The sequence below is a fragment of the Elephas maximus genome, chromosome 6 (assembly GCF_024166365.1).
Source record: "Elephas maximus indicus isolate mEleMax1 chromosome 6, mEleMax1 primary haplotype, whole genome shotgun sequence".
NCBI lineage: Eukaryota > Metazoa > Chordata > Mammalia > Proboscidea > Elephantidae > Elephas > Elephas maximus.
The window spans coordinates 104,545,994-104,571,870 of NC_064824.1; the positions used below are offsets into that span (position 1 = coordinate 104,545,994).

At 45.5% G+C, this 25,877-nt stretch overlaps 1 protein-coding gene across 4 annotated transcripts in view; it reads left to right on the forward strand.

Moving 5' to 3' along the window:
- The window catches only part of NRP2 (neuropilin 2), a 129,993-nt gene that overhangs the window by 37,886 nt on the left and 66,230 nt on the right, over positions 1 to 25,877 (forward strand). For all 4 annotated transcript variants that reach the window (XM_049888925.1, XM_049888926.1, XM_049888927.1 and 1 more), the window contains exons 3-7: positions 1,925 to 2,106; positions 10,361 to 10,591; positions 11,654 to 11,809; positions 13,481 to 13,650; positions 15,517 to 15,672. In XM_049888925.1, coding sequence (XP_049744882.1) covers positions 1,925 to 2,106; positions 10,361 to 10,591; positions 11,654 to 11,809; positions 13,481 to 13,650; positions 15,517 to 15,672 — 895 coding nt within the window. The remainder of the gene's footprint in view (positions 1 to 1,924; positions 2,107 to 10,360; positions 10,592 to 11,653; positions 11,810 to 13,480; positions 13,651 to 15,516; positions 15,673 to 25,877) is intronic.

A 25,877-nucleotide genomic window follows, 5' to 3' on the forward strand; every position in this document is an offset into this window, starting at 1 on the left:
GTGGAAATTGCAAGGAGGGGTTTTTCCAGAAGGTTCAGGGTTTTGTTTTGTTTTGAGAATGAGCTAAGTTTCTTTGCACTTTTGTTTTGAAATTGAGGAGGCACATGATTGAAAGTCAGCAGCATCGCCCACACTGAAATCACAGACCTCAACAGATTCCCCTACCCCCGCTGCCTTTCGCCATCTCTGACCATCTCTCTGGAGCTCCTGGGGGAAAGCACTGCCAATCTCATCTTGCCCAGACTCTAACCAGCTTCAGCGCTTCTTTTGACTGTAGGATTCCAGCCCTCTGGGGTCTAAGAATGAACTCATGCTGGTCCGCTCCTTATACTTCCACGCAGGCCTATTTATTTGGAAGTGGCTGAGCAATCTGAAATATGGCTCCCGGGGGCTGAAGTGAGGCCTCAGGCCACTGCAGCTTAAACAAGCCATTTCTCCTGCAGGCAGCCAGCTCCCACAGCCCCTGTGTGTATAACAGGACCAGGCGGGCAGCATCCGAGGGAGGGTAGCACTTCTAACCTCTCTCTTTACCCTTAATAAAAAGATTTGTTGCATGTTGTTTTAACAGGTTGATGCAAAATAAATAAACAGAGAGGGAGGGAGAGGGAGATGAATGGTTTTCAGTAAATAATGTTACTGTGGCCAGTACTTTGGAGGGAGCTGTTGGGGAAGAAGTTTCCCACCTAAGCAGTTGTGACAGGAGTATTAACGGGGGGCTGAGAAGGGGAACACAAACACAGCACCATGAAGATTGCCAGAGCACACACCAAGGCTGAGAAACGTGTGTCTGTGGAGATAAAATGGCGCATTCGGTGTGTGTCATCCCATGTACCTAGCCAGGGATGTCTTCGAGGTGGCCGGCGCACCCTCAGCCAATTCGACTTTATGAAATGAATACAGACCTCAGCTTAGGGAGGCAGCCTGCTCTGCCTCTTGCTGAGGCTAATAGTTATGTGCTCAGAGATGCTGGGTCCCTGGGGATTCACCCCCTGCTTTTGGAGAAAGGTTTTTATTGCCTTATCTAATATGCTGATTCCTTTTAAAAACGTGTTGTTGACTAGACCCTGCTGATGTGAATTTTGCAGAGTCATCTCAGGGAGGTGGCCCACAGATTGAGGAGTCATTGTCACTAAGAAAGAAAGATAAGAGAGAAAATTGAAAGGGGGGAGGGCAGGACAATAAAGGAGTATCTCCAAAACTCCCCTGTGTGCCTGGCACCATGCCGTGCCAAGCACCTTACGTACATTTTATCATCCATTCTCAATCCCAACCCTCATCTTATCCTCATTTTACAGATGAAACAATTGAGGCACAAAGGCGTTAAGAAGCTTGTAAGAACACAGAGCTAAAAAGGAGAGACTGAGATTTATTATAAAGATCATGTTAAAAATAAAAATGGTGCTACTGAAGGAAGAAAAATGTTTTTTTTTTTTTTTTGAGATCTTTGATAGAATGATGCTACTGCTCTTATGTGGGCAAGAGATAAGGCCTTAAAATCTAGCTAACATACGTCCTGTGGCTTTAATAAAGCAATTCTACTTCTTGTGTCTATTTTTGCCAGTCTGTACAAGCAAACCTGAAGTGCCCTTTGTTTATCAATCTGAAACACCTGAATATCTGTACCTGAATGGAGAGAACAGCAGCTAGAGTGAGACTATAGTCATTTTCATCTCCTTGTTAGTTGCCATGAGTTGATTCCAACTCATGGTGACCCCATGTTTGCAAAGCAGAACTGCTCCATGTGGTGTTCAAGGCTGTGACCTTTCGGCAGCAGATCGCCAGGCCTGTCTTCTGAGTGCCTCTGGGTGGGTTTGAATCTCCTACCTTGCAGGCAATACTCAAGCACTTAAACATTTGGGCCACCCAGGGACACCTATTTAAGAGTGATCTTTTCTCATATGTGTCCCTTTGTGCCACCCTCTAGATATGACTTCATTGAAATTCGGGATGGGGACAGTGAATCTGCAGACCTCCTGGGAAAGCATTGTGGGAACATCGCCCCACCTACCATCATCTCCTCTGGCTCTGTACTCTACATCAAGTTCACCTCTGACTATGCCCGGCAAGGGGCAGGCTTCTCCCTGCGTTACGAGATCTTCAAGACAGGTCAGTGTGGTCATGAGTAAAGACCTGGGAGGAGGGCATCTTAGAGGAGAAGATGGGACATGGCCATCTGTGTGTGGCCATAACGTGCTATGTAAGGGAAAGGTGGGCAATAGGATCCAGGGGGCTTAGACATGTGATTGAGTTGATTACAAGTTATAAGGCTCCAATAGGGCAGAGTAGAACGGCCCCCTAGTGTTTCCTAGGCTGTAATCTTTGTGGGAACAGATCGTCAGGTCCTTCTCCTTTGGAGCCGCTGGTGGGTTCAAACTGCCAATCTTTCAGCTAGCAGCTGAGTGCTTAAGCATTGCACCACCAGGGCTCCTAGACACATGGTAAGGGTTACAATTTTATCAAGCTGGAGCAAGGCAGTGGAGGCAAGAGAAGGTCAAGGTGAACCTAGGGATACCAGGAGATGCAAAGCCAGTTTAGGTTATCAACCAACTTGAGAGGTCAAGTTGCAGGTTAGTGCTGGCCAGCATGGTTTGTGGCAACGGCAGAGCAGGGGCACCAAATAAATAAGAAAAAAAAAGACCTTTTGGGAAGACTTTGATTTTTGTATGCTTTTAAAAATCAAAATAATCCTCCTAAGAAAAAGCAAAACTTGGTCGAACTTTCTCACAATTACTATATGGTTGAATGTTGCTTTTATTTCAGATTACATGGGATTGAGAGGCATAATCTTGTCAGTGTTTAGAGTCTCTAAAGATTTTACTGTGACCCCTGAAATGGGGTCATGCTTTACCTTTTATATTTAAATACGGCTCCTAGAAAATCCCCCTTGGTGATCCACGTTTCCCATCTCTGTCCACTGAATCCCTGCTTCCTAAACCCAAAGGAAGCTGACTCCCGGATAAGCAATCAAAAAGGGAGCAGAAAGAGGGGCAGAAACTGTTGTACTTCTTTTAAGCTGTCTGCTTGATTTCCATCACAAAAAACAAAACCAGTCGGTTCCAACTCCTGGCGACCCCTCCTGTGCACGTCAGGGTAGAGCTGTGCCCCACAGGGTTTTCAGTGGCTGATTTGGTGGAAGAAGGTCACCAGGCCTTTCTTCCAAGGTGCTTCTGTATAGACTCGAACCTCCAACCTTTTTTTTTTTTTTAAATAATCATTTTTTTTAATTATACTTTAGATGAAGGTTTACAGAACAAACTAGTTTCTCATTAAACAGTTAGTACACATGTTGTTTTACGACATTGGTTAACAACCCCACAACATGTCAACACTCTACCTTCTCAACTTTGCAAACCTCCAGCTTTTACTTAGCTGCTGAGCATGTTAACAGTTTCCAGTATGTCCCCCTTAAACTACCATAGACCCTGAGAATAGGGCCAGTGCTTATTTCGTGATTGGTGTAGAGAATTTTACTCACTCCCCTCCCTGGTACAAGACGCTGGTTCTGCATCTATACTTGAGTATTCCAAATAGTGTGTCTTTCTCTGCCTCTAATATGCGTGGAGCTTATTATCTCAAGGCTAAATGAAGCTTGTCCTCCAATTCCCTGCTCCCCCGCCTCAGAGGCTTACAATCCATCTGTAAGTGTGTTTCCCCTCTGCCTAAGTTTTACAACTCAAGGATGGAGTTCTGGTTAAAAGGGAGGCTGTCAGCCTTGTCATCAAGAGGCCCAAGACTGGCGCCTGTTGAGTTCAGTGTGAGGGAAACTTCATATATATTTTCTTTTTCACTAAACAATTCTTGAAAGGAAGTGGTAGCTGCTGAAAGCACTTTTTATATCCATGCTGTCTAAATATTTGTTGGATTTGTCTGCCTGGGAACAAGAACGTACAATCAAATGAAGGGGCAGAGACAGAGGAAACTGTGTGAAGCCAGAGGGGGAGCTCCTGCTGTCACAGGGGACCAGCCCCAAGAAGGTCCGTCTGCCACAGGACTGAGCAGTCTGGGTTGCTGTGCTCCTCACTACAAAGAGGCTGTAGAGATTGACAGAATCTGCGTGACACTCGGTGGTTTGGGGCTGTTGTGAGGCTCCTGAGTAGCTCTGTCTACGTTCCCTTGAGTCGGGTACAAGCCGCAGGTCATTGCCACGAGCACTGATGGAACACTTACTATACCATCCTCAACTGAGGAGGTGGTGGGGAGAGAGAAGAGAAAAAAGAGTTAATACAGGGTTTGTCTTGCTCTAGTGGGAGAGACAGAGGGCAGTGGTGGTCCAGTGGTGGAATTCTCCCCTTCCATGAGGGAGGCGTTGATTTGATTCCCAGCCAGCATGCCTCATGCACAGCCATCACCCATCTGCCACTGGAGGCTTTTGTGCTGCTATGATACTGAAGAGGTTTTAGCAGCACTTCCAGTTCCAGACTAAGATGGACTAGAAAGAAAGGCCTGGTCCGGTAAAACTAGATGGTGCCCAGCTACCACTACTGACTGCTCTGACAGGGATCACAATAGAGGGTCCCAGACAGAGCTGGAGAAAAATGTGGAACAAAATTCTAACTCAAAAACAAAGACCAGACTTGCTGGCCTGACAGAGACTGGAGAAACCCTGAGAGTATGGCCCCTGGACACCCTTTCAGCTTAGTAATGAGGTCACTCCTGAGGTTCACCATTCAGCCAAAGATTGAACAGGCTCATGGAACAAAACAAGACTAAAGGGGCACACCAGCCCTGGGGCAGGGACCCGAAGGCAGGAGGGAACAGGAAAGCTGGTAATAGGGATCCCAGGGTTGAGAAGGGAGAGTGTTGACATGCCGTGGCGTTGTTAACCAATGTCATGGAACAATGTGTGTACTAACTATTTGATGAGAAACTAGTTTGTTCTGTAAACCTTCATCTAAAGTACAATTCAGGAAAAAAAAGAAAGACCTGTTGATCTGCTTTCAAAAACCAGCCACTGGAAACCTTAGAGATCACAACCGTCTGATCCACAACCCACCATGGGAATGGCACAGGACCGGGCAGCGTTTTGTCCCAGTGTGCATGGCGTTACCATGAGTTGGGGGCTGACGTAGTTCCAGCTTACAGGAGCAGTGGGAGAGGCAGATGTGTAGCCCCCCGGCATATACAGATGTGCAGGAGATGTTGTTGGATGAGTAGGTATGGAAAAATTGAATAGAAAGCTATAACATAGGCAGAATGAGCTAAGCACTAGGTAAAGGTCAGATTAACATGCTGTGGTTAGGAAAATGATGGCGTGGTCAAGTGTCTTGACAAGGTGAGGAGCAGGGCGATCTGGAGCATCTACTGGACAGCAAGGTAGTAGGTCCCTAGTGCAAATGCAGTCACTCAGACTTCCTGTTCTGACCTGGAGGGAAAACAGCTCCAAGTAGAACCTTACCGGGAACCAGCCAACAGAAGTCAGAGCAAAGGTGAGCAGGACATCGAAGCTCACCTTTGATTTCATTCCTCCCATCTTAGTATTTCATAAGGGATGATGCTGCCTTCTCCAGAAAGCCACAGAAAAAGTGAATGTTAACTCTCTCTATCATGGAAATTTAAACAGCAAATAGTAAAAGGAAGTCATCATTCAGCATTGCTGTCTTGAGGACAGGCGGAAGCAGGATTTCAAAGAAGCAGCAAGTCTATGGACTGCCAAAAACAATAGCGGTTAGTCAAGGAAGGTAGTTTGGGCACGGAGAAAGGGGCAGCCTTCTTTAGTGGCTGCGATGGTCCACAGAAGAAAGATTGCTGTAGTGAGAGACAACCCTGCCAACAAGACCCACACTACTGAGGAAAGTGAGAATGAAGGCCCTACTGGCCTTCTCAGGGTCAGGCACACCCACCACAATGCCCATCGAGAACACCAGCTCTCAGCATGAAAGTCAAACCTACGTGAAACATAGAGATAACATCAAAAAACTAAAACCCATTGCCATCAAGTCAATTCTGACTCATAGCGACCCTATAGGACAGAGTAGAACTGTCCAAGGAGCACCTAGTGGATTTGAACTGCTGACCTTTTGGTTAGCAGCTGTAGCTCTTAACTAGTAAGACACCAGGGTTTCCTGTAGATACAGAGGGGTACAGAATTCTCAGCTGAGAAGAAGATGAACACTCTGCCAGGTGCCGTGTCTTGCACCCGTATTTCCATTGTTGGAGTCCTGAGAGAATATACACAACGTTTACGTCATCCACAGAACATGAAAGAAATACGTGAATACGCTGAAGAAATCCAAACAAACACAGCTATGTTTGCTAGTCAGGTTCTTATAGAGAAAGAAGGGGGAAACTGTAAACACAGATACGCAAATAACTATACAGCAGGCTCTGGAAGCCTGCGACAGCACATTGCCCTAGCAAGGCCCTCCTGAAGAATGATTCTGAAAGACTGACTTACAATTAGGGTACAGACAGCAGGCACATAGCTGGAATGGGAGCTTCATGTCTCCCTTAAATGAAGTGATTTATGTAGAGTCCCTTGGTGGCGCAAATGGTTAAGCACTGGGCTGCTAACCAAAAGGTTGACAGTTGGCAGTTTGAACCCACCCAGAGGCACTTCAGAAGACAGGCCTGGTGGTTTACTTCCAAAAGGTCACAGCCTTGAAAACCCTAGGGAGCACAGTTCTCTTCTGAAACACATGGGGTTGCCATGAGTGGAAATCGACTCAACGGTAACCGTTTTTTTTTTTTTTCTGTATTGTTTTTCTAGACAACTATCCACATATTAAAAGGTAAACCAAAACAATTTGTAGGCTTAAAAGATCTCAAATCACCAAATCACGAGCAAAACAGGGAAAGGAATTTTTAAATAACTTGAAAGGTAACATTGGAAAATGAAACGGTGGAAAATGTGTTTCTTTTCTGATGCTCCTTTGACCCTAGTTCAAGATCAAGTTTTCTCTCCTGGTGCCCAGTGGCTTTTCTGAAACTGAAACTTCTGGGGTCATTCACAGATACAGAAAAGACTGGAGTGCCCCCAAGCCCTCCCCGTTCCCTACTCCCTGAACAAGGAACTGAAATAACGTTTTGTGGTCAGACCTGACTCAGACCAGGAGAAATCCATTCTTTTAAATATCTTTATGCATGTAGTTTCTTCTGCTTGCAGAGTTATGTTACAATTTACAGTCAAAAAACATGGGGTGGGCATTTTCCATCCCGGAGTCATTTGGTATGAAATCATTCACTGCAACAGAGCTGTCCCCACTCCCCACCACCCTGCCCCGTGGACAATCTTAGCATCGAGTGGACTTGAATGTTTGTTGACTGCGTTGTTTTTTAACCTTTGATTCTTTTAACACATTGCCCAAAAGGATCTTGGATTAGGTAGATATCTGCAAGACTCAACTCTTGTCTCAAGAATGGTCACTCTTTTCTGAAATTTCCTCTCAGCATTTGATATTCAGCTGCTTCTTTTTCTTCTGACGCTTTGGTCATGCTCCAAGCCGTGAGATGGCGCAAGTAGAGACAAATGCAGGATTTTAATAGGCAGGTTTGATTGTTTTCCACATAAAACAGATAAAACCATTTTCTACCTCGTTCAAAATAAGCCAGAGGGTATACTCATTTATAGCCATATGTTAGCGATAGACAGGTTTTTTTGTTTTTGTTTTTTGCCTTAAGTACCTAAGGTTGAAATTTCTTTTTAGCCAAATGCAGGACCTCAGGACCCTGGGTACTTTAGAACCCCTCTTTCTCCAGGCCTCCCCTGGACTCACCAGACAGATGTCCATTGTGGAAACACCTGCCCCCCCTGGATGGGAGGGACCAAAGAAAGATTTCACCATAAATTCCCCACTGCCAGTGGGGAGGGGATGTCCCTTGTCCTCAAAAGAGCATGACAATAGGAGGGAATGTCAGGATGCTTTTGCTAGCTCTCCAAGCAAGTTGTGAATAGAGTTAATTTCCTCCCAGCCCTATGTGAAGCTGCTCTAAGTAGCCCACAAGACGTCTGCGCAGCAGCCACAAACTTTAACCTTTTCAAAATTCCTCTCGGCCCCCTGAAGACCTGCCAGCTGGCTTGGCTTTGCTGAATTGCCTCATCCCTGAGCCACCGAGGAGCCCCACAGGAGCTCAGGCCCAGTGGTAAACAAAGCCGGGGTGAAGGCTGCCCCGCCGTCTGCCCCCACGCAGCTGCCCACTCAGCAGCCCTGGGTCTGCCCTGCTGCCACCATGCCCCCAGTGATGGAGTGCAGAGCCTCCGAGGTGTGGCACTTAGAGAGCCCCAAAGAGTCCACGAAAAGGTTAGCTCTCATTTCTCATGTGTCCCTCGTCCCCGCCATGCCAATGTAAAATGCTGGGTAAAAGGGCGGAGGTGATGGATGGGTAGGGAGCCTATATTGGAATTTCCTGTCTGGTGCTAAAGAAAGTTGCAGTCTCCCCCTCCTCCGCTCATTTGCATGACACCTTCTCCAAGTCAGACATTTGTTGCTTTCCAGAAAGCCTTTATCAATAAAGAGACTAGTGGAGGGGTCTGCTCCAGGAGGTGGGGATAAAGACATCACAGCGGCTAAGATCAGCATGTTGATGTCACATAGTTACATTTCAGTAGGGTCCTGGAGGACATTTCCTGCCAGTAAACACCTGGTTTATCAAGTAGTTCTGTGTGTGTTTTTTTTCCTTCATGCTTAGAGTGTGTATTATTCTCCTCATAAATCCAGCTACCTTTCTTCCCTTCTTTTTAAATCAGAACGTAATGTAATCAATTCTAATTGTACAGCATTTCCATCCACCATGTTAAGGCTGGTCAGTTCTTGCTGCATGTGTATCCAGGGGTCAGTGTGTCTAGATTGCCGTGCTGCCCGCACTCATGGTTCTGTCTTGGCAAATGGTGGCTGAGTTCCAGAACCGTGTTGTTGTTTTTAGGTGCTGTTGAGTCAGTTCTGACTTACAGCGACCCTATGGACAATTTGGACAATAGGAAACCCTGGTGGCATAGTGGTTAAGTGCTATAGCTGCTAACCAAAAAGTCAGCAGTTCGATCCACCAGGCGCTCCTTGAAAACTCTATAGGGCAGTTCTACTCTGTCCTGTAGGGTCACTATGAGTCAGAATTGACTTGATGGCAACGGGCTTGGTTTTTGGTTTATGGACAATAGAACAAAACACTGCCTGGACCCGCAGTAACCTCACAATCGTTGTTATGCTTGAGCCCATCGTAGCAGCCACTGTGTCAATCCATCTCCTTGAGGGTCTTCCTCTCTTTTGCTGACCCTCTACTTTACCAATCATGATGTCCTTCTCCAGGGACTGGTCCCACCTGATAACATGCCCAAAGAAGGGGAGACAAAGTCTCACCATCCTCACTTCCAAGGAGCACCCTGGCTGTACTTCTTCCAAGACAGATTTGTTCGTTCTTCACACAGTACATGGTATATTGAATATTCTTCACCAATACCATAATTCAAAGGCATCAGTCCTTCTTCAGTCTTCCTTATTGGCTCTTCCAGCACCAAGAGGGCCCTTGTAATATGACTCCACCTAGAGGCATTAGAAGACACGGTGGCTGTATTCCACTTAAGAGCTCCTGCTGCTGTCCAAGCTGCATCAGGATGTGAATGTGTACAACATTTAATCAGGACGCCTCCAAGGGTCCCAAGAAAGCAGGCACCAGTGCTGAGGAGAGAGAAACAAGGCCATCCCCACCACAAAAGAACCAGAAGGCTTCCAAATGTCAGTACACTACTGCATTTTTCCAAACTTGTTTCTGGAGCAGCCTTTAACATCCCAGCCACCCTGCTGTGATCCACCGGCTAAAAACATCAATTGTTAATTGTCTGACCACTACAGAGAAGCTCGTTTTAATATAGTCATGACATGAATGAGACCCAAGCTCCCCTTTGCCCCTCCCCTGAGGCACCTTGGATCTTGCAGGCAAAAGGGGGCACTTAGTTGGCTGTGGTACAATAGGGGCCAGTGTTGAGGTCAGCAATAAATAAGGCGTAACATTGTTTTCCGTGCTGGCAATCGGCAAGCCTTCCTTAAGGATTGAAATAACTTACATTTCTGGAGCAAGCAGCTGAGTAACTGAGAAAGAAGACTCTGTTCCTCTCTTCAACAGACTGTCCCTCTCTCTCAGACACACACACACATACACACACACTTCTCTCTACACTCTCCCCCAAATTCCTCAATTGCTGCTCTTACTCTAATATGTAGAGCCAGCCAGCTGTGCCTCCCTAATTTCTATCCTCAAGAGGATGGCCATGTGGATGTGTGTGTGCTGCTTCAAGGGCCACTCCAGTGGAAACAAAAACCTCGCAAGTAGGGGGATCTGGGCCCAAACATTTAAATAACCCATGCGACAGAGGCAGCAAAGAGAGGCATATTCTTCCACTTTCCTAATGCTTCAGTTGTTTTACATGCAGGCTCTGAAGATTGTTCAAAGAACTTCACAAGTCCCAACGGAACCATCGAATCACCTGGGTTCCCCGAGAAGTACCCACACAACTTGGACTGCACCTTTACCATCCTGGCCAAACCCAAGATGGAGATTGTCCTGCAATTTCTGACCTTTGACCTGGAGCATGACCCATTGCAGGTGGGAGAGGGAGACTGCAAATACGACTGGCTGGACATCTGGGATGGCATTCAGCATGGTGAGTGAAGTCGCTGTCACAGAGACACTTCTCAGTATTTTGTCCTTTGCCTGTTAATTGCTTTCGTAACAATAATAATAATAATAATAAAAGAGAACAAAGACTTCAAAGCTCCTTAGGGTTCTTATATAATCCATGATGACTTTGTCTTCTCCTTAGCCAAGGATCATTTGAGAAAAACTGCAGAAAGGCAATCTCCTTTCTTGGATGTATTTCTTTAGAAAAGGATAAGACTAGTGGATACTTGGGTGAGGATGAGCAAACCTGTAGATGGTGTTGTTTTTCACTCCACGTTATCGAGATTTCCATAGAAAGTGACTCAGTGACCAACCCCTATGCCTTAACAAAAAGACGTTAGAGCCAGGGTTTGAATCCTGGCTCTGCCATTTACCAGCTGGGCAACTGTGGGCAAGTTACTTAACCTGTCTGTGTCTTATCTGTATGAGTTAATTACTATCATCATCATTGTTATTACTGTAATTATTTTTATTATTAATACAGCCATAAATGAGGATAAGACACCATCCAAGGCAAAGAGGAACCTGCACCCAGGTGGAAACCAACATAGGTCTTGGGCATAGTCAATATCAGCAAGGAAACTCATCTTTCACTTTTATAGTCACTAAGTATTTTGCAGTATAAGGGAGACTTGATGGCTAAGCCAGAAGAGCAACATTATTTCCTGGGGAAAGCATACAGTTTAGTCAGAAAACCTGGGTTTGAGTCCCAGCTCTACTATTTCCTAGCTGTGTGAACAGGGAAAAGTCACATGACCTCTCCAAAGCTCAATTCCTTCTTCTCAAAGACAGGTACTAAAATGATACCTTTCCTGTCCAACTCCCGGAGCTGTGAGAACTGAATAAGGCCATGTCAGTTAAAATGGTTTTTAATAGATAAGAACATTAGACTTGTTCTTAAAACATATTTTTGGTTGTTCTTTTTGTGTCTAAGTGTACAAAGTGATGCTCTATTGAATGCAGTGCAATGGTAGGAAGGGAGAATGTATCGAACACTGAGTTTGACATTGCCATTTCTGCTGGCCTCTTTCTCCTGCATGTCCAGTTGGCCCCTTGATCGGCAAGTACTGTGGGACCAAGACACCCTCCGAACTCCGTTCCTCTACAGGGATCCTCTCACTGACCTTTCATACGGACATGGCGGTTGCCAAGGATGGCTTTTCTGCACGTTACTACCTGGTTCAGCAAGAACCACTAGAGAGTGAGTTGGCTGGTTGGGACCCTCTGGCCTGTCCTTGCATGAGGGCTGTGAGGATGTACAGGTGAAGAGAGGCTGACCTCTGTTGAGGGAAGGATGTGGGAACTCAACCCAATTGGCTATGGCATCAGAGTCCAAGGAATGAAAGTCACATCCTTTTGCCAGGCAGAGATTAGTGAGAAAAGAGCAAATGTTGACCTGCTCGTTTCTTGGGAAAAAAAAAAAATGCGTACAAAGAATTAGTTAATCCCAAGGAAGGTTATTACCATCTCAAACCTCAATTTTCTCTTCTGTGAATAAAAGGGAAACTAGTTAGGATGATCTACATAGGGTCTACTTTTGTGCTAACATTTTTGAATACAGGGCCAATTTTCTCCCTCTCCAAGACTCAGTGGCCATTGTCACAAAAAGTGAGCAATTTTAAATCTCTCTTTATATATATATATTTTTGGACATTAAACATCTCTGGTCCTGGGAAAGTTTCCCTAGCTTCCTTGGACATTCATCTCATATGCCCACTAAGTTTAGTTTTGTGACCTTCCACTAATATGGCAGGCACCGTGCAAAGCATTGAAATATGTAGCTCTTTATCCAGCCGTCATGGAATTTACATTCTAGGCCTATCAGCCTCTGGCCATGAGTTACATCTTCAGATCAGGTCCTCTTGGACACGGACTTCAAATGTACTTCCATTCCCATTTAGAAAATTTCAAGGACAACTTTTAGGACTAAAGAAACACTTTAGCATGATTGAAGCTGGAGGAATGCTACCTAGGTTATGGACAACTCCCCACGCGTAACTACACACACAGCAGCCTGGCCTGCAGGAGTGTCGCTGGGTTTTGTTCTGGGTGTTCCTTTTGTTTTTTTCATCCAAGTCCTTGTGGAGTTTGAGTGACAAAGAAGCAGTATCGCAAATTGCACCAGATTCCGCAGATGATCCGTGCAGTCACTGAGCTAAAGAATAGGTTTGATACCTGAAAGAGATTGCTGGCCCTTATCAGACACTTGCACATACAAATATTGATCAGTGTTCATGGTGTCCATGGGAAGGACAAGAATTTAATGGACAAAAAGGCTAGAGTAAGTGACTTCTGGGTCTGTTTGTTCAGACAAGCGGTACAGAGGACTAGAGAGTGACATGCAAGCGCTCGTGGAAAGGCTTCCCAAAGACAAGGCATTTATGCTTTGTAATGTCTTGTCTTTTGTGCCAGAACTCACGAGATAGTTGAGTGAAAGAAAGAAGCAAAAATGCCTCCTGGGTGTTTATTAATGAAGCAGGCTTCCCACGATGTATCAGCCCACCCAGATTGCCGCGAATCTCACTCACATTTACCTGTAGTGCAGAAATGGTGCATCTGGTTTCTGTGAGCATCCATAGCCTGCAGCAGTAACAGTACTTGTGCTCTAGATTGTATTTTTATTTTATATTGTGATTCTTATTTATCCACAGCCTGGTTTCTTTTAGGTCCAATTTAGTTTCTTTCAACCCAGAGGGGTTGTCAAGCTCTATGACGCAGTATAGTTGTTTTTAAAATGTGAGTATATAATTAGGTCTTTAAGATAAGGACGTGCCTGCAAGGACTTGTCCCTGGAAGGGAGCCGAGTTTTATGGGTCCTGGGGGTTTGACGTTGAGAAGCCTGACTCTGCCCTTGACCATCTCCATTCCCCAGACTTTCAGTGCAATGTCCCCCTGGGAATGGAGTCTGGCCGGATTGCTAATGAACAGATTAGCGCATCATCTACCTACTCGGACAGGAGGTGGACCCCGCAACAAAGTCGGCTTCATGGTGATGACAATGGCTGGACCCCGAACTTGGATTCCAACAAAGAGTATCTCCAGGTACTTATTCAGACACCAGAGGGTGTGCAGAGGGTGTGTATTTTGGGGGCAGGGGAATGGTTCCTCGGTTAGAGTAGAAGAAGGGCATAAAGAAAACAAATACGTCAGGTATAAGAACTTCATTCATTCTTTAAAAATATATATATATATGTATATATATAAAAGCCAGATGCAAATATACTGTGCTAAGTGCTGGGATAAAGTGATGAGTCAAATATCTGTCTTCCCTTGTGGAGATTACCAGACTTGGAGAAGTTGTTTGGCCAGGAGACAGGAGATACTGTTTGTCCTATCACTATAGATAGCCAAAGATCATTCTATAAACAGTTCCAAATCTTCCTTCCTCATTCTTGGCATAGGGTGGCATGAGAGATTGGCTGGGTAGAGGGAGCATTTTCCTAAGGGCAGGCTTGTTGAAGTGCAAGCTAAGCATGACAGCTCCTCCTGAACTTTGCTATTTAGGGAGAAGCTCACCAGGAAGGTCTTTTGCACATAGTTATCAGAACGACACATGGGAAAATGTCACTACCAGGAATGAAAGCCAGGTTGCCCAGATGCTTCGCAGCATCTTTTCAGACTAGTGTTTGCTTTCCTTCTGAATAAGACTTGCAGTTTGTGTTGGGTGATCTCCCATTGCAGTACAGACTGGTCCAGTTCTCATCCCCTGGGAAGAAATAAATAGGGGAAGAGCAAGCTGCTACTTCCAAACTAGAGCAATTTCGGCTTTTTTGACACAGGACAGATAGCCTTGGGACCACTGACAAGCCTGTCCTTCCTCTGATGCGACTTAGTGACCTCTGCTCTGAGATGGACATCACAGGGCAGACAACAGGAAAGGGAGAAAGAACACTTATAAACTTCTGGGTGTCCACAGAGGTTCTAACTATGCAACCCTAAGGCTATTTTTGTCTGCCACTCCAAAATCCTTCTCATCCTGCTAAGCTTCCAGAAAGTTCTCCTGTATAATCGGGAGTACAGAGCTCTCTGAGGCATTCCATTGATTATATTCATTATTTTTGGTCCTTAATCATGCATTTTCTCTTACTAGTCTCTACCTGTTTCTGACGTACATATGTTGTATTACGTACTTCTTTTGAATGCTTAATAATGCTGATCACATAGTAAGTTGCCAATAAGCACTTGTCGAATTGAATGTTATCAGTGTGCTCTGGCTAAATTTTGGTGAAACAGAGATTGCCATTAAGAAGTGCTGTGGCCAGCAAAGGAATGACATACAGCGCTTTCCAAATGATTTGGCATTGTGGAGGGGGATGTGCCTCAAAATGTTGGCCATTCTCTTCATAGAGCAAAAGGTCAGGACTTAGTGCATAAGCTTAATTGCTTGGGCAGACTCTGCATGCCCTCTGACCCCTTAGTGACCTGAACAACTAAAATACAATGGAGTGAGGGTCTGAGGGGAAGGGGAAAAGCCATGAGCCGAGGCTTCTGCAACTAGTGCCTCATAAGTGATTGGACTGGATTGAAGTGGAGTTGATTGGATTGGATTTAGCTATTCTTCCTTTAAAACAGCATCTGCTTTCACAATCCAAGGCAGGCCATAGTTTAGTAAGAAGAGATCGTAGTTCTAGATGGTCAATGATTAGTCTAAGATAAACTTAATACTGTCCATTAAGATTTGCAAGAAAGAATCAAATTATGTATTCAGGATGCCCAATTTAGCATCCAATAAGTTGAGTTTAATTGTCTGGTAGAATCACAGACTGATACTAATTGCAAATACATGTGAGTGAATCACAGACATAGGTTGTGAGCCAAGTGTTACAGTTGTGCCCTTTGAAGAAAACATAAGATGCTGCCTTGTGTTGGGAGCGGTGGTCTGCTTACTCACCTACCTCTCTCCCCCAGGTGGACCTGCGCTTCCTAACCATGCTCACTGCCATTGCAACTCAGGGAGCAATTTCCAGAGAGACCCAGAATGGGTACTATGTCAAATCGTACAAGCTGGAAGTCAGCACAAATGGTGAAGACTGGATGATGTACCGGCATGGCAAAAACCACAAGGTGAATCCATTTCTCCAACTCAAAGGCATGCTGAAACGGTGCACAGGGGTGGGCAAAAGGAGCTTCACCTCCGCTCCACATGGGGGAGGAGGCCCTGTTTAGTGAGGCTCAAATAATTGATGGAGGCAAGGGAGATGGCTTGCCCTGCAAATATTCTGTCTTATGCTAAAGTGATTGGAAAACACCATTTCTCCAACAGCCTGGCTGCTGTTGCCTCTTACACGGCAGTGAGAGAGAGCTTGCTTGCAGTGTGTTCTCTGACTGCAAATGAAGGAGAAAATGCTTTCCCAGCCCGTGTCTCCCTATACAGGATTCATTGAGCATTTATGGCCTGAGTCCCTTCCTCATGCTGGGCAAACAATCACAAAACCACATGAAACTGCAGTTCAGGAGTTACTGAGGTCTGGAAATGAAAGGGCACAAATCCTAAGAGGGAATCACAATGTCCCCAAGAAGAAAGAGGACAATAAATAATGAGCAGAAATTCAGTATGTCAGGGAGATGGGATCTGAACTGGCAGTTGCACTTGGCAACAAGGCATTGAATCCTCCTGGCTGGTGCCTTCAGTGTCTGCGGCTCCCGGAGGTGTGGTCCGTGTGGGTGATGTGGGGTTTTTGTTGTACATATGGATGAATGTCTGGCACTCGGCTTTCTGAAGACACATGGCATTCTGGCAGTGAGCGGGCCTGCAGCTGGAGCTGCTGGCAGTGTGCTGGTTATACAGTACCCTTAGCCTATGGGGGGAGCTTATTGGAAACAGCAGGAGGTCTCACCTCGGGGGCGGGTATCTGTCATGGTGGCCCTGCAGACTGGGTTCATCGTGGGCTGACTCAGGTCTGTGAGGAGAATGTGATATCAGGCACTGCTCACCCTTCTGAGAAAGGAACTGGGGAATGAGGGAAAGGGCCTCTTCTCTTTAATACTACAGTTTCACCAGGACCCTGGTCTGCCAGGATGTGAATTATCAAAAAGGGAGCATGTGGCCAAGCCTAGAGGTGCCCAAGCCCTTTTCCAAGGGACGCTTCTCAGCTCCCATCGCCACCCCAAGGCAACTTGTTCTCGGTGCAGCTGGAGATTTTGGACACAGAAAATCCTGAACTATAATGCTGGCACTGTTTCACTGAGGGAAACCTGAGTGTTTTAGAGTAGTTTTTTTTTTTTTTTTTTTTTTCCCAATTGAAATTACATTAGTAACATGGCGCCCTTCATCTGAAAGTCATGGCTTCCAGATATTACCAGGTAACAAAGAAAAAAAATGCCCCCATTCCACAGATAGAGGAAATGAAGTATGCAACAGTTGGAAGACTTCCCCACCTTGATGTGCTGGGCAGGTCTGGTTTCTCATGGACTTCTTTCAGGAGGAATTGCCAAACACGGTGAATGGCCAGCCTGAATTGGCAGAGGGTGCTGGGAGCACTGTGGTCTGAGCCCTCATCCCTCCCCAATCCTTTTCCATTCATACCTTCTCTTCACCTACCCTTTTCAATAAGAAACTGATAGAACCCTGAAGCAGGGCTTCAAACCAGTTGCTTGCGTTGGAACCCCTGCTGAGGGAATTTGTATTTCCACCCCAGATATACTGCATCAGAATCTGCATTTTAACAAGATCTCTAGGTGCTTCTTATGTATAATAAATTTTTAGAACCCCTGCTGTACTAGTGGTTCTCAGAATTGGTCCCTAACCAGCAGCATTAGCATCACCTAGAGCTCGTTAGAAATGCAGATTCTCAGCAGGAGTTCAAAGCAGAAGGAACTGGTTTGAAGCCCTGCCCTGAAGCTCTGCTCAGTAGGTGAGGACAGGCGGTTGGGTTAGGGTGGGTCCTGGGGGAGAGGAAGGCAGTTCACCTGACTCTCTCCCCATCTAGGCTCAATGACTAAGCAGCACTGGCCAGAGGGATACTATAGCATAAGCTGATTTTAAAAGCACACAGATGGACAAGGATGCTATTTAAAACACCATTTGTAGGAAAACTGCTTTTGGAAATACCTTAGCACTGCACATTTTGACAGAATGCTGTCCTCCCTGGCTTTATCCCTGGAATTCGTTCTGCAGGGAAGATATTCCTGAGAATCGAATTTCGCTTTATGCTCTCCTTTAGAATTATTCTTCTCAGCGTTTTCATATTGAATACATTCTCTTCTCTCTTTTTCTTCCTCTTCCCACTCTTGGCTAAATTTCTTTCCCTAGCAGTCAAGGGGTAACTTAGATTTTTATAGGGAATCAGTCCTGTCAAAATAAAGGAAGCTGGGGCAGAGGAAAAGCCTTCTCTCTCCCGTTAGACATTCACCCTCCAGGTACCCAGAGAAGGCAGGAAAGTGGAAAGCCTACCAATTAGGTTTTGGCCCCTACCAGCTCCCTCGCCCACCAAGGGTGTGGCGGGTGGTGGGGAAGACCACCCGAGTCCCCGCCTTGCAGGGTGATCTCTGCTGCCCTTCATTAGCAGATCTCCGCCCCGCCCCCCATCATGTCAGTATTTAATGTGTAGATTCCACACTGGTCATGGTGCGTCAGTGCTGCGCTCTGCACTGTTTGGGTTGAAATAGTTGAGTGAACCGTGCCAAATAGATTTGTCAAGTCTACTGCAGTTTGATTTGATGCCATGAGGGGGAGGTAGGGTGAGGAGGGGAGTAGGGGCCAGTAGGGGGAGAGGCTTCATCCACACTGAGTGCCACCACTGAGGTTCTCTTTGTAGCTGCTGGATGGTAGGCGCTGCGCCAAGCTAGCTAGTGCTAAGTGGTGGGCCTGAAAGGGAAATTCAGACAGCAGGACCTAGAAGCCAAGCAAACCAGGGGTGGAGGCAGCAGCCTGTTTTGTTCAGTGGTACGGAGGGAAGGCTTAAAAAAGCCTTCCCAGTGCAGGGGGTGTGAAGAGGGGAATGTTTGGGGTGGAAATGTGGGAACTTGATTTCAATTCCCCAATCACTGTCAACACTGATGCAGTGTACCAAAGTCCAGGGAATTGGGGAAATCAGAGGAAAACAAGATTAATGAGTGCTCAAGACGGTGGGCGGACGCCTGTGCTATTTCTTTGCAAAATTTCTCTTTACAATTTGGACCCAGGCTGGGCTGAGGCAAGACTTAGGCCTATGGGGGAATGACTTTCTTGCTGCCAGGAGGTAAGAAACACTAAGGAACTCTATTCCAGTCTCCCTCAGGCGGTAAGCCAGCCTCTTCTTCGTCTCTTTCCATCCAACAGGTAATCGTGGGGTTACCTGTGAGAAAGGCAATTATGCTATTTCCGGGGTATTAAAGCATCCTTCTGGCAAAATGTAGCCCAGTCATGCAGGCCACATGTATAGCACATCCCCAATCCTTATCCAGTTCCACATGCCATAATGTGGAACTTATGATTTTCATATAGGGCAAGACCTCCTTATCCATATTTATGGCATAACCACAAGGCAGAGAGCTCGTATGCCTGATGGAACCCATTTCCAGCCCATGTGCTCACTTAGATTATACAAATTGTTTCACATACATTTCTTCAGAAACCACAAGCAGAAACTACTGCTTTTGGTTTCACCAGCTGTATTAGTAACACCCCAGACATAGACATAATGTTGTAAATATAATAGTAGTAGGTTTGTATGTGTGTGTATATATAATTATAGACGCAATTATGTATACACATACCAAGAGGGGTGCGTGGAGAAAAATGGGAAGATCTCAAAGCCACAGGGGCTTTTGAGGTCCTGCCCACCTCTGAGATGCTGATTCCACGAGTCTGTACTGGAGGGATAGGCTGTGCGGGAGAGATGGGACCATGTCTGGTGTCTGGACAGGGGGATGAGGCTCCCAGAGACATCATTGCCCTTTTATGTCTAAGCACCAGTCCTAGTCTTCAGGTTTCCCTTATTTGGTAAACGTGACCATCTTGTTAGCATAACTCTGATTACCTTGCTCCTAGTCACAGCACTGCTCGCCTACTGTTACATATTTAGAAGAAATTTGGGATAAAAGAGAGCCTTTGGGGTGCTAACTATATCTTGATGGCCAAGTTGAGGATGGAAGGTTGAGGACAGGGTTGAGGTAAGGCTTGGGTCCAAAAGTTCTCAAAATTACCCCACAATGAGTGACAAATGCACTAAGCTCAACATATTAATGTAATGATGGCCTCTGAGGGGCTCAGGGAGCCCTCAGGCACTGGCTTACTAGCTTCAGAATTTAACAGCATTTCCCAGACTATGGAATTGAAGCTCTCAGAGACTAAGTAATTTGCCCCAGGGATATAGGGGACCGTGGGAGTGGGAGTCCCCTTGAAAGGCGCCTGGTTGCCAGGCTTTGATTTCCAAGCTGTTGCTCTCAACTGTCAGACCCAGGCTTTCCTTGTCATTTTGCATCCAGGGGGACAGTGACCTCGAATTCTGCATTTTCATTGAAAGCCTCTGCTACAACGAAGATCAGAGGCCAGCCATGCTTGGGCAGCATGGCTTACGATGCTGGGGTCCTCACTTCAGAGTTTGGGCCTCATCATGGAATCATAAGGATGTGGAGTTGGAAGAAGTCGATGTTTGTTTGACTTGGCTACATCTTTTTCAAACAAATAAACACTCCACTTCGAAAGTTCTCTGTCCCATATTTATTTTCTAAATTAAAACAAGTCATTTATAAATGCATTGGAGAGTTGAAAACCCTCTGTGAAATGATCAGAGCGGTGTCAGAAAGCCAGACTTCCAGATCAGGCGGCTAGTGTCCAGAGTGCCGGGACTTCTATTTTCAGATCCTCTTAGCTGACACATCATGTGACCCTGGAAATTTCTCCTAACAGCTCCCTGCCACGGTGTTTGTCTGCCCAAACGGAATGGTGCTTTAGCTGCTGTTGGCAAAGCACCTTGAGAGTTGGGGATGGAAGGCTCTCTGCAGATACAATTAATGTATTAGGCCCCACAAAGCTCTTCTTGAGCAGAAGCAAGTTATCAATTTAAAAAGTAACAAGGCCCCATGGGATATTTATCTGCCTCTTTTGAAATCATAGGTCTGGAAAGCACTGTGATAAGTCATCCAGGTCTTTCTCCTGAGTCTGACGAGGCCTGCACCTGAGCTGCCTCGGATTAACGTTACCTTTATCCTAGCCTCCTTCTTCTGTTAGGGAAGAAATTGTTCCTTCAATTGATAATTTGAGTTTTCAAAAGAAACACCTTTTTACCTCTTGGTGAGTGACTGGCTTCCCCTTTTCCATTTTGTTGTATGATTTTGTTTGTTGTGTATAAGATTAGAACAAGGACTCAAACCATAAGCTAGTAATGGGCATCGGCCTTCAGAAGTAGTGGATATGATTGCGTAGTCTAACCATGGTAATGGTTATGGATATTCTGAAGAGGGCCAATGCTGTTTCCAAGTTCAAGTCCCCCTAGTTTACCTGCCCCCCTCAATTATAACTGAGAAGAATCCAGTGCCCTAGGTAACTAAGTTTGTCCCTTATTCATTTGCCATTGGATGAGCTTAGACCTTTAGCCTCTCCACTTAGGAACCTCAAGGGAAAATTTCATTACACACGAGCTTAGAACCTTTTCCCTACCAGGCTCCCATGCTGGCTTCACCCAACTCCCATGAGTGCTGAACTGTCTCCGGGAGCTGAGGCCAGCCTCCCTGGTGCTCACAGCTTCAGTGCTAAATTCCTTGTGCTCCTCAGGCCAATCCTCTGTGCACAGAGACCAGCTGGAATGAGCAAATAGGAAGGGGACATGGAAGAGAGTTGTGATATGCATGGTCTGGGGAAGCAGCCCTCCTTGCCCCAGCCCCAGCATAGGTAGATAAGTACTGGCGTGGAAGCTTCACCTGGTAGTTTGCCAAGCTCTTTGCTATCACCATTTCCCTGCTTTGTGGTTTGCTGAGATTCCATCTGGAGAGGAACCCAGGTGGCAGACATGCTTGGGAACCTCACTCTCTGTACAGGTCTACTCTCTTACTCTCTTCCATCCCACCTTGCAGTTAAAGGCACCTCCTAAAGAAATTTGGCCATGCCAGTTACAGGAGCTTTTCAGGTGTGGAGGGCCAGGGCATTGGCCTTCTTTAGAACATACATAACTATGGCCAGATGATACAATCATATCCACTTTTACAGGGGAGCATTGGCCATTCCCTGCCAGCCCATCCTTGCTCCGAGCTGCCCTCCTCCCCCACCCCATCTCTCCTCCAGCCCCAAATCCCTGAGCTGTCCTCCTCTCCTCTCCTTTCTGATGCTTTCCTGTCTCAAATCCTGAAACTCTAATCCTGTTAGTATGCTGTGTTCCAGGGCTCAGCGTCTCCATGGGGGTAACATAATCCTGCAGTAAATCTAGTGGGCCCCACAAGGCACACACAGATGGGGACGTACACATCCCACCCACCTCCACCCCCACCCAGAAGGAACCCAGCCAGCCTCCCCCGCCCGACACCACTGACACGCTCCTGCTCCTCATCTCTCCCTTTATGTCCTGAAAACAGCTTGATGACAAAAACAGCCCTAAAGTCATGAAGGAGACAAGAGGAGGTCATCATGGTCATAAATGAACATTTTGTTGTGAGCGAGCTTCCTTTGCCCTGCTCTGCTCGCCCTCTCATATATACATGTATATTAGATGTTTGTGTATGTATTTGTGTATGTATACATGTGTATATAGATATATACACATGTGTACACACACAGACACATCCCTTCTGACTCTACACCTGGCTTAGTTCCTACATCCACTAGAACGAAACTAGATTTTAATTTTTTTCTTAGTGGTCTTTAAGAGAGAAATATCAGGGCCATAATTTACAAACAGAAAAAAAAAATGCCCATGACCTTAACATGATTCTCCCCCCGTGCAACACCCCCTCTTGCCTATTTGGTGCAACAAATGAATTAAATAGGATGACATTCATTGATTAACAATTTATTTTTATGTATAAACCTGACTGGTTTTGGAAAGAATGCGAGGGAGGATGGGCCCTCAGTTTTACAATCAGGATGAGTTGGTACGATTGTTGCTGGGATACATTTTTAAAATGTGCTACTGGTTTCCCCAGTTTCTGCCCTTCATTCCTGCCACCTCTCCTTTCCGCCTGCTTTGTTCTCCTCCTCCTTGAGTGTCTGTGCCAAGTAGATGGGAAAGGAGAACTTGGGATGCAATGAAACATTTATTAGTGGAGAGAAATATTTATTAATAAAAAGAGGAAAGAAGAACATCTCATGCACAATTTCTACCTCGGGGCTCCAGCACTGAGTTGTCTTTGAAAAATTTCCTGCTTCTTTGCAATCCCTGGAGCTGCGTTCAGATATTTACAGCAAAATAGAAATAAACTGTAGGTTGCACCATAGGTAATGAAGAGACAGGCGTGTGCAGACAGAATACTGAAGCCCCACTCAAATCGGAGGCAGTGCACATAATAAGAAACTGTATCTGACTAACAACGGGTCTGCCTCATTTAGGAGGGTTAAACAGTGAGGGAGTGCTGTGAGCTTCCACTCCCTCCCTCCATAGAGAAGCTCAAAGGCTGACAGAAATTTTCTCATTGGCTCCCTGAGGCTGGGATGATGACGTGTAGCGTCTACACTATCCTGGGTACCTGGATGTTGATGGCAAAGATTAATGGTGTATGGGAGATGGGAGCCCTGGTGGTGCAGAGGTTAAGAGCTTGGCTGCTAACCAAAAGGTCAGTAGTTGGAATCCACTAGCCGCTCCTTGAAAACCCTAGGGGGCCGTTCTCTATCCTATAGGATCGCTATGAGTTGGAATCGACTTCATGGGAACTGTTTTGGTTTAGGAGATAGATTTAGGCAGACAGAAAATGCTCCTGCCTAGAGGAGCCATAGTAGCACAATGGTTAAGCACTCAGATACAAATCCATCAGCGACTCTATGGGAGAAAAGACCTGGCGATCTGCTCTCATAAAGATTACAGCCTAGGAAACCCTATGGGGCATTTCTGCTCTGTCATATAGGGTCGCTAGGTGTCACCGTGAGTTGGAAGCAACTGGATATAAGGAGAGGTCAGCAAGGGAGAGGTGCTGTGACTAGAAATGGGGCGAGAAACAGAGCAAACATGACGTCAAAACCATCTGTGTGATGATTACCAGCTAGATGGCTTTTATTAGATTATATATACGTATTCTTTTATATCGTATTATAGAGTTCATTCCTTACAGACTCACAGACACCATCAAACATGTTAATTTTCTCTTCCTGGGGATGTGGATAATAACCAAACTGGGAGGTTGGATAGCAGCAGATTTAACTGGCAGGTGCCCCCTCTCCCCCTAGAGGAGCAAATCGGAAAACCCAGGAAATGCTGCTGGTTTTCATATTCTGTCTCACTGAAAACAAACCAAAGGGCTCAAGAATCAATCAGAAGATGCTGGATTACGTTCGGAATTCAGCAAGGCGCCAAATGGATTATCCAAACCACTGTGTGCCCTGAAGTGTTTTTTAAAACTCTTTTTACAGAGATGCACTTGAAGATATCTTTGTGTTCAACACAGCTTTTTTTTTTATTATCATAAATGTATATATTTTTTCTTTAATAAATGTAACAGAGTCAACACTATCCCCATCTCTCGAGAAAGCTGGGGTCACCTTGAACACACATCTAGTTTTCCTTTGGGTAGTAAGGCAACCATTTTAGTTAGGACTTTCGTTTTAAAATTAATAGAAATGTATATTCTCTGTGACATCCAGGTTTTAAAGCAGATGTTAAAATTTGATCATTATGTTTGATATATGCCAAGGAGGGACTTGGGAGCCAGTGGCCTTCAGAGCTTGAACTCTCTCAATGGCCCAAAGGCCCATTCGTGGCTTAGCTTTCACTGGAACATCTGTTCTGGGTGCTGTGTGGGCATTGGAGCCAGCAGAGAAGGCGGGTGAACTTTAGTGTCTATCTGCAAGCCTGTTATTGACTTTATTTTCTGAAGGAGAAACCAAGGTATCTAAGGTTTATCGATTTGCCTATAGTGATTCAGTGAGTCGGCAGGGAGTAGGGAATAAAACCAGCTTCCTGGCATCACTTCCCATGCACACAATCCCTTACCTTGCAATGCCTAGACTGGAAGCCAAGAATCCATCTCAGGGAACTTGATCCGAAAACATAGGAAGGGTGATTCTGAGACCACAGAAGCATTGAGAAAGTCATAAAGATGTATAATATATGATAGCATTTACCAGCTATAAATAGGTAAATGCAGAGAGAAAAACAGAGACCTTGTAAATCCATAGGGTCAGAAGAAATAGAAACTGCTTAATATTTCATTAAAAATGGATTTTCATAAATTGCACTTTGATATCTTTGGGCAAAAGACAATATGTAAGGACTAAGGCATTGTTATTCATTACTCTTTGTTATTAATAATTCGAACTGTTATAGAACCAACACATCAACAAGGTGTGTTCTCCCTATGAGTGGAGCACTCACTGAGTGTTCTGGGCACTATTTGATGTGTATAAAAATCCACAGCACTTGTCCACAAAAGCACTTAGACTATAAGGGACAGCATGAAACTAAAATGCCCCTGTTATGAAGTGGACACTCTTGGGGCAGTGTGAACTGCGAGCTAGATTAGATAGCCCTTGTGAAGAAAGCATTAGAATCTGGGGGCTGGAAAGAACCTTAGAAATCGACTCTACAATCCCCTCATTTAGCAGAGGAGGATATAGGGGCCCAGGGGAGACAGAGATATTTGCCTACACTCACGAGCTAATTAGCAGAAGAAACTGTCTCCTGGCTCCTTGTTCAGTGGTGTTTTTGTGTTGTTGTTGTTTTTTCCCCCATTACACCACACTCACAGTGAAAGGTGTGTGATATGGTTAATAAAGAAAATGGTATTCCTTCAGCCAAGGGTCCAGAGAGCAGAGGGCAGATATGAACACAAGGTCAAGAACAAAGGAACTAGTCTGGGAAACATGAAGAATAATTTGAAGCCAAGTTGAAAAGGGCCTTCAGTTGGTTCCAGGTGTGGGAGAAGGGTTAGCAAGGTGGAATGGCAGAATAAAGTTCAGTTTGAGCAACCAGGTAGTTGCCTAGATAGATAATCCTTGTGCTGGTCTCCCTTTCTGACTAGTGCCACTGCAGGCTGAGGTACGGGCGACTCACCCAAATCCTGTGGCCATATGCAACCAAGAGGACACCAACCCCCTCTCCAGACCATGTACACACAACGTGTACACTCACCTGCCCACACACAGACACATTGACACACACGCCAGCGTTTCCCAAGGCAGTCCAAGAATGCAATCATTTTCTTACTGA